General features: G+C 38.6%; 1 protein-coding gene across 1 annotated transcript; it reads left to right on the forward strand.

Moving 5' to 3' along the window:
• Positions 1 to 2,434: 2,434 nt before the first annotated feature.
• LOC576917 (39S ribosomal protein L46, mitochondrial) lies at positions 2,435 to 13,085 on the forward strand. Its single transcript, XM_777181.5, has 6 exons — positions 2,435 to 2,548; positions 7,921 to 8,164; positions 8,852 to 8,994; positions 9,704 to 9,846; positions 10,842 to 10,982; positions 11,349 to 13,085. Exons 1-6 carry the CDS (start codon positions 2,458 to 2,460, stop codon positions 11,505 to 11,507), a joined length of 921 nt encoding a protein of 306 aa, XP_782274.2. The 5' UTR covers positions 2,435 to 2,457; the 3' UTR covers positions 11,508 to 13,085.
• Positions 13,086 to 13,428: the final 343 nt, after the last annotated feature.

The raw sequence follows: 13,428 nt of genomic DNA on the forward strand, positions 1-13,428 counted from the left end.
TGCAACCAGGCATACGAGGCGGGAGAGGCTGGGGGCTCCCCTTATGATTTGTTTTCGAGTTCCAATAATCGGGCAACCATAACCTTTTATTCGGGCAACAATAAGCCCGAATGTCATTAAATGTTGGTGCTTGAATATCATTTTATTTGGAAAAAAAGGTAGCAACAAAGATCATGAATTTTGTAGATGAATTTCCGTGTTAAGTGTCCATTTTTTAACGGGATTATGTCGGCAACGAAATACTCAAAATTTCTCCTTTTGGGGCAGCAAGTATTTTGATGACGTAAGTGTTTTTGTTTTTGTTTTCTCCCTGCACCTCCTCTTTTGTGGGCATATTCTGGCAAGGTTTTGCCAAGGGCATTGAATGTCAATTTACATAGTTATAAGATTTAGTGATCAAGCAATATTATTGTTTGGTGACTTTTTTTTCATGACAACCAAAAGAAAATGATGATGCATCTTTAAAATATATAATATATAATTTTCGTAGTAATTAATGTTGAAGAATATTTATTTTAAATAATGTTTTAAGCGCATCTTGCTGCTGATTATGAGGTGATAGTGGCTCAAACAGGAACCGATCTCATATCTTGTGATTCCAGGCCAACAAAAAAGTGTTGTGGTCTCAGTAACTGACAGCATACGCAAGCCAGGAAGCCAGCAGTCTTCTGAACCCTCTGAAAAGTTGCTCATAGATGGCCCTGGAACCGACATTCTAATGGGCTGTCGAACCAGAGGCGGCGCTCCGGGGGGGGGGGGGGGGTCAGGGGGCACAGTGCCTCCCACTTTTTCAAGTACACCAAAAGTGCCCCTTTTTACATAGAAAAAGTGCCCCTTCCCCTTTCCACCTCTGATAAGTGCCCCTTTTATTTTGACACGTACCCCTTTTCCTGTGACAAGTTCCCATGTTCCTTGCAATAAGTGTCCATTTTCCATTCTCATAGGTGCCTTTTCTTAATCTCTAGTAAGTTCCCTTTTTTAGGTACGAGAAGCGCCCATTTTCACTTTTAGTTAGCGCCCCCTTTACCTCTGATAATTGCCCTATTCAAATCTGAGAGGTTCTCCTTTTGCTTTGACAAATTCCCCTTTTAATAATACCCCTTTTAAGCGCACTGCGCACCTTATATTTTCACATGTGCCCCCTTTCCTTTTTAATAAGTGCCCCTTTTCCTTATGATAAGTGCCCCCATTTTAAAAGAGTCCCTTTCCCTTCTCATAAATGCTTCTTGTCATCTTGGAAAATAGTTCATTTTCATTCTCATAAGTGCCCCTTTTCGTCTTTTGTAAATGACCCTATTCAATTCTGAGAGATACTCGTTTTACTTTGACAAGTGCCCCCTTCCCCTCCTGATAAGTGCTCTTTTCATCTCTTATAAATGCCCCTTTTATTTTGATAAGTCCCCCTTTTCCTTCCTAATAAATGCTCTTTTTTCTTCTTATAAGTGCCCCTTCCCCTTCTCATGATTCCCCCTTTTCTTCTTTGATAAGTACCCTGTTCATTTTAACATGTGCCTCTTTTTCTTTTCAATAATAGCCACTTCCCCCTTCTCATAAAATCCCCCTTTCACCTCCGATAAATGCCCCTATTAAAATCTGATCGGTGCCCCTTTTCTTTGTACAAATGCACATTTCCCTTTATCATTAGTGCCCCTTTTTCATTCTCATAAGTGCCTCTTTTCATGCAGGTATGGTCAGTGCTCCTTTTCAGATGCGATGAGTGCCCCTTTTCACTCTGATAATTACCCTTTTAACAATGATAATGTGCCCCTTTTCCCTTACTAATAAGGAACTTAACCTTTTTCATAAATGCCCCTTTTTATTTCTTATAAATGCCTTTATCAAACTCTTATGGGTGCCTCTTTTCCGTCGACAAATGCCTATTTCCCATTCTCATAAAATCCCTGCCATCCCTGGTGCGTGCCTCTTTTTTTTTTAGGTTTAAGAAGTGCACCATTTTCACCTCTGATATTTAGCCTTTGTACTGCACGTACGTGCTCCTTTTCTTTTCTGATAAGTGTCTTAACCCTTTCGATAAGTTGCCCCTTTTCCTCTCATCATTAAACGTGCCCCTAATTTCAAGCGACTGAGAGCAATTTCCCCCAATGCTCGCTCGCTATATACGCTCGTTATAATTTTAATATGTAACTTATCAAAGGTCATTTCAGTGAGAATGTGGTTATAACCCCATGCCGTCCCTGCATCAATGCATATAGATGTAAGTGAACATTAATTTTGAATTAATTTTGATTTGATTTCAATATCATGGACAGACCGTCTCATCTCATCGGAGGGGGGGGGGGGGGGAGGGGGGAGGGGGCAAAACATGGACACATGAAATGTGCCGAGCTAGCCGCGAGCTCGAGGCGAATTTGGAGGGTGCATGCATTGTGCATTGCGCTTGCATCTGTCCGGCTGTCCATGGGCCGAGGTAATATCGTGGGAACTAGCATTTCAACGATGTCGATGGCTTCGACTTTGGGAAGAACTCTCTTGATAAGAAGTTCCAGACTTTGCTCCAAGAAGTACTTGCCTTTATTAGACTCGAAAGGTAACTATGAGGTCATTTTCAATAATTAGCAATGAATTCATGTGTTTAAAGTGGTAAAACGCAGCCCTGCTTCAGGCAGTGTGCTTGTCGGATCGCACGGGGGAGGCCGGGGTGCAATGCAGTCTGCAGTCCCCCCATCGCCTCGCACTCCACAGCTCAGCACATTTAGACTTGTTAAAGGGAAATAGAGGTCTAGTACAAATGGAAAATACATGCTATTAGTATTAACAGAGTTAGAGAGGAGGCAATAACTATTGAAATGAAAAAAATGGAAAAGGAAGGCGGCGCGCGCATGTGTTCAGCTCGTTAGCTACTTACAGTCGCTAGATCTATTTATGTAACACACGCACGCGCCAGCACCCGACCGTCGATACCAGGTGGGGATGGTATGCAATTGTAATGTGCTGCAGTTTGCTGTGAATCCCGTGAAAAAGTGCATATTATAAGTCCTAGTTTTTAGGAAAAAATACTCTGAAAAAGATAAGAAAATTGACACAAAACGGGTAACAAACATATCAACTTTTAAATCATGACCTTTATTTGGACATTTGATTAATATTTACTTTACTTTGGGTATGTTTTAGTAGGTTAGGGTATTTCCATGCCAGAGTTAGGGATCAAATTTTGGATAGACTTCTGAACTAGCGCCAAGAAGGCAATGCCAAATAATGGAGAGAACTCGGTCGACTCTTTCAACTTTTTTTTTTATCTAGGCCTTGATCTAGAGTCTATGACACTTGAAAATTTGCTCTCCTTCTTTCTCATGTTTTGTGTGTACATTTGGAAGTGCTGTGATTTTGAGTTGTTGACCAAGTGTTTTTATATGGTCAAGGATCAAACAGGACAATTTTTGGTGACTTTTGGTGACTTTTTGGGCTAGTTTTAACGATTTTCTAGGTGAGCTTGTGTGCAAATATTTCCTTGGAGACAGTGAGTGTAGCCATGTTCTATATAGTCTTGTAGTGTGGAGTATCTAAAAAGGTTCGCTCATCCGTTCATTCTTAGGACACAAAGAACCTAGAACATTGACAATGGAATTGGTCAAGCTGACCACCTTTGTGCTTTTTTGTGTGATGTGTTTGGAACTTTGTGAAGCAAGTGCTGAATGTGAACGCTACTATACATTGTACATACATAGCAAAAGCACAAGGCTCCCACTTGATACTGTAAACACTACTTTTGGTGGACACTATGGCAAAAGAATCTGTTATTATCCGAATTCTTCAGCGACTTTTCAGTTACAACTTTCGGGTGATATTCACCCTAATCCTGGCCCGCAAAACTGTACAGACGCTAAACGCGAATTTCACTGCGCCCTTCTGAATGCCCGAAGTATAGTGAACAAAGTTCTTGATTTGAAGACACTTGCTGTAACTGACAACATAGACATTTTCTTCATCACAGAAACATGGCTAAGTGATTGTATACTTGACACCGAAATACTTCCTCCTGAATATCAGATATTCAGGAGAGACAGAAACCGTAATGGAGGAGGGGTTCTCTTTGGTTGCAACAAAACTCTTGATTCCTTGCGTCGTGACGATTTTGAAATACCGCATGATGATCCAAACTCTAAATTTTGCGAGCTGTTGTGGACGCAAATCACTCTCCCTAATAGCCAGGGCAAAATCCTGTTTGGAACTCTGTACAGACCTCCCTCTTCCAGTCCTAAACATTTCTGTGAGGCTCTGAGTTCTTCACTCAATAGGATAGCTCCTCATATTCACAAGTTTAAAGCGCTTATTCTCACTGGTGATTTCAATCTACATCTCTCCACTGATACAGATGGAAACTCAATAGCGCTCAACAAAATTTCCGATGAAGTCCTGAATATTACTTCCTCTTTTGGTCTGTCCCAACTTGTACAGTTCACAACAAGACGAGGAAATAACCAACGTGATTCTATCCTAGATCTTGTGTTTTGCAATAACGTTGATCTAATTGCTAACATCTGCCCCGGTCCAGGTATTGGAAAGAGTGATCACGATTCAGTTCAGTTTGACCTAACACTCTGTTCTAGAACGCAATCACTGCCTCGCTCGTTTTGGCAGTTCCACAAGGCAGACAAACATGACTTTCAAAGATCAATTCAATCAATTCCTTGGGACCTCTTCGTCGATGAAAATGATATTGATGCCACATGGGATAACTTTACAATGCTATTGCATGCGGCCGTTAGTGATGTAGTACCCTCTGTCCAGGCAAAAGGTCGGCGACGCAAGCCATGGATCACCGCAGACATCGTCCATCTCTCCCGGAAAAAGAAACGTGCCTATCACAAAGCGATTTCTGATAAACATAACAGATCATTATGGGAGAAATTTCAAAAACTGAACAAGGATATGAACAGACTTACTAAACAGTCTTATAATGATTATCTGCAATCCTTGGCTTTGAATTCGGCTCGTGATCCTAAAAGATTCTGGTCTTTCGTGAACTCTCAAAGGAAGAAATCTAATGTATCATCCTTTACATACAATGATGAACAGGTCGAATCTGTACCAATGATTGCGCAGGCTTTTAACAATCATTTTGTAGGAAATTTTTCTGCACTACAGTCAGAAACAGGGAATGACGTTTATGAGTCGTGTGTGTCCCATTTTGGAATGACCCCTCTGAAAGGTTTTGAGATAAGTGAGGGAGACGTTCTTAGGGAAATAGTAAGATTGAAAGTTAACAAGCCCCCTGGTCCTGATGGCATATCCCCAAACTTTCTCAAACTTGCTGACGTTGCTATTACTCCAATCCTAACAAAAATCTTCAATTTAAGTCTGAAGCTTGGTTCGGTACCCAGGTCTTGGAGACTAGCTTACGTGACTCCGCTCCACAAGAGCGGTGACCGTAAACGGATTGAAAATTATCGCCCTATATCGCTTTGCTCAATACCTTGTAAAATGCTTGAACGCCTAATTGTGGTTAAGCTTCTAAGTCATTCACAAAGTTACAAGATCATTCCTGATTCCCAACACGGTTTCCTCCCGAAGCGGTCATGTACAACACAAGCCGTCACCCTCTTTTCAAATTGGGCAAAAGCTTTGGACCAGTCCAAGCCGCCAAGAGTTGATGCAATTTTCTTGGACTGGTCCAAAGCTTTTGACAAGGTAAATCATTTCAAACTTATTCAGAAACTGCACAATTATGGCGTTTGCGGCAAATTGCTTTGTTGGATACGTTCTTTTCTCTCAGATCGACAACAGTGTGTCTTGTTTGAAGGGGTAAAATCGGATTGGAAACAAGTTCCTTCCGGTGTGCCACAGGGTTCCGTTATTGGACCGATCTTGTTTAATTATTTTACAGCCGACTTACCTGACACTGTTTCATCCCCCCTCCCACAATATGCTGATAACACAGTGTTGTATCGGGAAATTTATACCGACAATGACCCGAATTTATTGCAAACTGACTTGAATAATATACGTGTGTGGTGTATTGACAATGGCATGGTCCTGAACTCATCTAAGTGCAAAGTCATGCACATAACTAGATCCCGTAAATTAATTACTACTGTTTACTCCACTGACGGAAATCCTTTAGATGTAGTTCAGTCGTATAAATATTTAGGACTTACTTTTTCGCGAGATCTGAGTTGGAAAAACCATATTCAATGTGTTATTAACAGATGTTCTATGCTCTGTGGGTTTATCCGACGTACCGTAAAATCTAGAAACTCAGCTATTCTCACAAAACTCTTTTGTTCATTATGTCGACCTGTGATTGAGTACGGCATACCAGCATGGCTCCCTCATCAAAAGAACCATATCAGAGCTATCGAGGCTGTTCAAAGGCGTTTTACCCGATTCTGTTTCCCTTACGAAGTTGCTAATTCCTTATCATACACGGAACGACTGTCTCGCCTTAACATGCCCCCTCTGTATAACAGACTTGTGTACCTATCAATGTCATTTGTAATTAAGAGCTTACACAGAATTTATGACATGCCTGAATATATGCTACCAGTCCCAAGTCATAGAAGAATCCATACACTTGTTTTCAATCATGAATTAGCAAGATGCAATAGCTTGAGATTTTCTTGTTTTTATGTTTTTCCCAGATTTTGGGAACACCTCTCTGAGGAAGACAGAGACTTGTGTCTTGGTACCAATGTCCTTCCTTTTCTGAATGTGCTCCGAAAGTTCCTATTTGAATTGCCTCCCCTTGTAGAAGCATACTAGCTTGCTTTTTTTTTTTTTTTTTTTTTCCCTTCTTCTTTTCTTCTCTATCATAGAATAACTCACATTTTGATATGTATTATTGATTTCTTATATCCGTATCCATATATGACTGTATAAATAGACAGTTTCTGCATTTTGATATGTATTATTGATTTCTTAATGCGTATGTTGTTATTATTATGTTCTTATTTAATGTACTTTCTCTATCAATGTGTCCTATCACATCCTTCTCACTATGACTGTATAAACAGACAGTTTTCTGCATTTTGATATGTTTTATTGATTTCTTAATGCATATGTTGATATTATTAAGTTCTTATTTAATGCACTTCCTCTATCAATGTGTTCTATCACATTCTTCTACCTTTGATTACTATGTATTTTAAATTTGTTTATAAATCGATAATAATGTCTCCCAATTTGGATAACTTTCAATCATCAATAATAATTTTTCATAATTTGGATAACTTCAAATCAAATCAACTCAAATTCATAATGTTATACAGTTTTGCTAATTTCCAATATTACCGTATCCACATGACTGTATAAACAGACAATTTTCTGCATTTATCATACATGCATAGTTTGAACAGCTCTTTTTCGAATCCTTCTTTAAAATAATCCTAATAGTATTTGATCTACATGTATATTACCGTTAGTTTTAGTTACACATTCATTTATAAATTATGTTGACCTTATCTTTATATTTTGTTTTATGTATGCACCAGCCAATGTGGAGAGCCTCTCGACAGAATTTTTTAAATTCTTTTAGGTGATCCTCAGGCATTGGCTGGTGCTAAATATCATTATGTTTACAGTATGTTCTATCATTTGTTAACCTTGTGATATTTTGTATGTTATCATCTTGCCTGGAAATGAAATAAATAAAATAAATAAATAAATAAATGGGTTGTCCGTCTTCCCGAGGATTTATCGCTCATGAAAGTCTCTGTACAAAGTCAATGTAAAATGCATTAAGAAAATCATTGCGAAACCCGTTTTTAGTATCGCCAACGCGCAAATTGGAAATCATAATCATCAGCGAAAATGCGGAGGATCCTTATTTTTGCATTGTATGGTGTAAATACCACTGAAGTATCAACTGGGTTTAGTCTAGATATGGTTATGATGAATATGATTCAGAGAATTGATATTGACTTTTATTGTTCAATTTTTTTCTCTCATTTGTTCTTGTTGTAGGTGCACAAGGGTCATGGAGCCAAAGAAGTGCATGCAGCATTCATACAATATGTCGTCTTGGCCAGCAAGCTAACGCGGGGTCAAGCAGACCATGGCAGTTGGCCAGTGCAGTGTGCCTAGAGAGGTTCCCGGTAGTCTGCCAAGAGGAGAATGAGATCGAGCAACGCTACATTGACATGATCAACAATGTGGAGTTGGAGAAGAGTGCCCTATCCCAGCATGAGCTGTCTGTGGCAGCGGACAAGTGAGTAGAACTAAGAATAAGAGTCTTATTACAGATGATCTTGCAAGAGTTTCCATGTATGACTCCTTCATATAGTCCATTCGATCACATTTAGTGTGTGAAGAAATCAAAATCTTGCACGCCATAAATTCTTTAAGCCACTACTATTAGTATTAGGATACTATTCCATGTGGGAGCAGTTGGTTAAAGCGACTTCTATTTGGTTCTGGTCCTGAACAGCCCAAAGAAACAGGAGGAACAAACTATTAAGCTCAATACATCAAGAGGCTTGAAGCTATGCTTCACATTAAATTCTCTAAATATATTTTTGTGATATGCACTATAAAGTATGCTGTTAAATATAGTATTGCATGGCTTGCTATTTCCAATTTTTTATTTGCAGAAGGCCAGTGGGAATTATTTCTTATTGCTTGATGTGCAATTTATGAATCAAATGTACAGTTTGACAGATCGTAAAATCCAGTTGTCTACGGTTTCAACAAGCTAGTACCCGTATGAACTTGCTCAGAGGCCTCTGCCCTGTGCAAATGTACCTCCAAAGTCTAAATCCGAACCCCCCCTTCCCTTCAAATTTTAAACAGGGGGCTCGTGTATACAAACACTTAAAACTTCAACCCGGACTCCCTACCCTTGAAAAATCAGTGTGGAGCCTGTTTATTGTGTGCATATCCTTGATTTTCATGACAGGAGGAGAATGGCTAAGAAGCAGTCTGGAGATCAAGATGAAGAAGACGAAAAGGATGACGGTGGAGATATCTTGACTGCTCTTGACTTGGAAGACATAGCCACAGAGGAGTTAGCTCGCTTTCAATTAGCCCCAAGAATTACAGGTAGGTAGAATTCATTTGAAAGTTGAAAATGATATTCAATGGTAAATGTGAATTAGTCCCTCTAAAATGATTAAAGTTTTAATTCAATGATGGAAAAATACTAATACAATTTGATTTTTCAGGAAATGAGTCAACTCTCATAAATATTTTTTTAAAGTAGAGGAAATCTGGGCACTGTTTCAGAAATCTTATTATAAATAACAAGATACAATATTTGTAATAAGCTACTGAAATCCTTAATTTAAATCGGCTATGAGCAGATTTGTCATAGATCTGTGGCAGTTGTTATTGATAAAGAAGTTTTATGAAACAGGGTCCTGGGGCCCGTTGCATAAAACTTACCATTGATGGTAACTTTGCCATCAATGGCAACTACCATGGTAACAGGGCTCAACAGCCAATCAAAATCAAGGTTTCCATGGTAGTTACCATTGATGGCAAAGTTACCATCAATGGTAAGTTTTGTGCAACGGGGCCCAGGTCTCCAGGGAAATGCATATACATCTATTTGCTATTGCTTTTCAGTGCTAAGATGGTTCTTAAAGTGTCCATATAGTGTTACTTGGATCTCTTTGGTATTTAAGAATTGTTTATGATACTTCACACCAGGATTGTAATGATATCACATCATCAACATTTCTGCAGACTCATTAAAATAACCCCAAATCTTCAAAATTTTGAAATATCATCTCTTCTTTTTCAATTGTAGGAGCTGATGAGAGGGATGAGAGACGCTCCCTGGATCGTCAGCTCTCTGATAAACTAGTTTTGATAGTCAAATACAGGATGGGAGAGGAAAGTGCCTGGATACTTCCTTTTGGTGCCAGGGAAGAAGGAGAGACAATGAAGAATGTAGGTAGTTCATATGATATTCTTATCTTATTTTCTTTTTTGAAAATTCTATAGACAGCTTCCCATGGGCAACTAGGCCTAAATAGGGTCATGGTGCAGTAATAACAAGAGATAATGCTTTAGGAAAACTGATGGTTTATTTTTTAAATAGTTGTCTTGGCTACTAAACCTGATTGAAAATATATTTAAAACTTATCAATGAATATATGACTAATCAAAGGGCTGTACAGATTATTATACAACTCACTCCCAGATCATAATCAAATGATTGGTCATGCGCGGTCACGTGTGATTCATTTACTGAGCCTATTGCACTCGTTTTCATGAAAAGGAGTGCAATATTTTCCAGTACTATTGAACTTGTTTTCAGAGCGCAGTAGTGCGCGTAGAGGTTAGAGCGCTTGATACTGCATGAGCATGAGCCTATTCTTGCGCAGCACTATGCCTAAATGGGTATAGAGGTAATTAGTGCGCTTGCTATATCTATAGCTATGTGTGCGCACTAAATTAAGCTTTATTAAACTTGAGATTTATTTGTCAGCCATATACTGTCACGAAACAATCTTGAATGAATTTATTTTTATCAAATAAGAAGGATCTAGGAGTTTTGGTGTATAAAGGAAATGATGCATGTTTTCATTCGTTCATTATACGATCTATCCGCCCTCATTGATGTTGAGTGTATCTGTCACACTCTGCCTAACGGCTTTGTGCAATAGATACACACAGCCTCAACTCGAATGCGGATAGATCGTATAATGAACTCATGCGCATGCATCATTTGTATAATAAAGTATTATTTTACTAGTCATTTGATGTTTTGTGCATTTCACATACCGGTAAATGTAAGGGGAAAGTACAATTTTCTTCAGATTTGCTTTGATTCATGCTCTATTCTAGTACTAATAAAATCACCAATACTAAATTATCTGACGTAAGCTATATTTTAGGTGACAAAAAACCTTGGATTTTCACATTTGTCCTTATGTATGTAGGCAGCTGAGAGAGTACTTGGGGACCATGCTGACAATACGGGGGCTCTGAGGGCTCACTTCATGGGTAACGCACCGGTTGGTTTCTACAAGCAACGCTACCCCAAGGCGGTCCAGGAGCAAACTGGGAAAGCAGGTGTCAAGGTGAAACTCTTTTGAGCCCTTTAACTCATTTCCTATTGGGACAGAGTGGTCCTTGTATCAAACATATTGGAATGAAAGAATTTTATTAATTAATGGGTTAATTTAGTAGCACTTGTGGTGATGTTACTTGGTGCGCTGAAATGATTTCTGTATTTCCTGCAGAGAGCCACAAAGGTTTTGGTATGTTTTTGGTAATTTTGAGAAGAATCCATTAAATGAATGGCATGAACTGATATTGTTAGGTTGGTGTTAAATGTTGTTATGTATATAAAGTCAACATCATTCTGGTCCTGTATGTTGCAAATGTGTGTAATAAATTGATTACAGCAAAGTTTGCTAACTTTTTGTTTCTTTCATGGTATACAGGTGTTCTTCTTCAAAGCCCAGCATGTATCAGGAGTATTTGAGACCAAGAAAGATATGCCAACAGTGGAAGACTACCTGTGGGTAGCCCAAGAAGAACTGCATCAGTATCTAGCAGAACCCTACCTACAATCTATCCAGAAGTTTATGTTGCCTTTATGACAACGCAGTGATTCAAATTTTCACGGAACTTATGATTTGAGAAAACAGTGACATGTATGCATGGAAGAGGAATTTGAAAAGTACTCCTCCTCTCCTTAACGCATTTCATGGCAGATTATGACTTATTATCATATTTACATCAAGCTGGGAGCAGAATCCAAGTGGCCAATCCCACTCATCCTAGTCTGCAGGCACAGGCTCCAATTGGACACTAAAACGCATTTCTATAACGTCTTCAGCGTAGCCTAACTCTGCCAGTCTCTGGAGCAGCTAAATAAAGTACAGAGCTTGTGGGGTGCAGTATACTGTGAAGTCTGCATAGTCTCAACAGTTCAGACACTCTTTTACGCATTGTAACTGACAAGATTTTGCGCTTGTACACTCCTCATTTCCTGGAGTAATGACCGTATAGAAAAGTGGTAAATGATTAAAGAACTTACCTTACAGGTATAATTGATTGAAGGTGTGGACTTGAGGGATTAAATGTTTGTATAATGTGCCCATCAGCACCCCCCCCCCCCCCCCCAAGCCACCTCCTCGGACTACTAGCTGTCCCGAACTGCTAACCTATGTAGAACCACACTTTTGACAGTTACCCCATTGGATGACTCCCTATGGAAGTTGTCTAGGGGTAGTTTTCCTAACTATGTAGTTATATGAGGAAGTACAGATGGTACAATGTAGCTGTAGGTGTAGACTAGAACAAAAATTGGATGTGCATCCATAGTTAACCCGTTGTCATGCAGGCAAAAAGTCATCAAGGAACTTTGTTTTCATGAAATACTGGAAATCCTGAACTGGTAATTTTTATCTACTCTATAATCCATGTGATATGATTATCAGTTTGTCCAATTTATTCTTTATTAAGTTTGGTTCCATTGTCATTTTTCTGCACTTCATAATATGTATTCTATTATTAAGGGCCCTTGACATACCCTGTTGCCCATAGCAGCAATTTTTTAAAGACCAAATGTGTGTAAGCTATGTTTGCATGGCACTGTTGTAGTTTCAAACTTTAATTCATCAAAACGTCAAAAGTTTTGAATAACATCCCGCTAAAGTTATGGATTCATGTAGCACCAAATTAATGACTTATAAAATTTTTAGATACGAACTGTGCTGGCTGTTAGTCGTAACTACAAACTGGTAAAAGCTCAAAGTTAGGTGATTTCGCATGGGACATGCAGACCCCTTGCTGCTAGCAATTTTCTATAAGATCGCTCATCTGAAACTTCATCAGACTTAACTTTTCATGATCATTGACTACATGATAACCTAGAAATTAAAGATGGTGACCACAAGCTAAACTTAAAATGTGTAGACTGGCGTGTAAACCTAGCTTTTGACTTAATGGATTATAGTTTAAATGGATAATGGCCCAAACTGATATTCGAGAACAGCGAAGTGGAAAAATTGATAATGAGATGAAATGATCATACGATCACAAGGAGAAAAGACAAACTGGAAGGGAGCAAAATACCAGTATATAAGAGCAATGGTTTGGTGAAGACTACTCTAAAATTTGTATTATGAGAAATAATAAATATCATGAACATTGATTTTGTTTATCAAATCTATTCATATCTTTATGTTTAATAATTCTTCACTTTTAATTGTATGTTGGTTGCATAGTTTCCTTTTTCATGGGTGTAGTTGTGTGTGTGTGTTTGTTTCAAAATGTTTTACATGTATTTATTTCCCATTACATAAAAAGTTGGAAAATGAAAAATGACTCAAACACAATTCAAAATATATACACTTGGGTGAGCAAAGCCACTTTTATGAAATTGTGAAAAATCCAAACTTGATGAGAATTGGTACCTTAATTTGGGCTGGCTTGTGTGACAGTGTCTGTAAATGTTGAGTGATGTAATGGTGAAAAGGCTTATAAATCTTCATACTATGATTATTAAAAGACAAT

This window comes from Strongylocentrotus purpuratus, unplaced genomic scaffold (assembly GCF_000002235.5).
Source record: "Strongylocentrotus purpuratus isolate Spur 01 unplaced genomic scaffold, Spur_5.0 spur5_scaffold_6, whole genome shotgun sequence".
Classification (NCBI taxonomy): Eukaryota; Metazoa; Echinodermata; class Echinoidea; order Camarodonta; family Strongylocentrotidae; genus Strongylocentrotus; species Strongylocentrotus purpuratus.

Excerpts from the sequence above, each read along its gene's own strand:
- LOC576917 (XM_777181.5), top strand. The coding sequence starts at position 2,458 with ATGTCGATGGCTTCGACTTTGGGAAGAACTCTCTTGATAAGAAGTTCC. Across the intron at positions 9,847-10,841 it reads AAGGAGAGACAATGAAGAAT|GCAGCTGAGAGAGTACTTGG; the intron begins GTAGGTAGTTCA and ends TTATGTATGTAG. Across the intron at positions 10,983-11,348 it reads CTGGGAAAGCAGGTGTCAAG|GTGTTCTTCTTCAAAGCCCA; the intron begins GTGAAACTCTTT and ends CATGGTATACAG.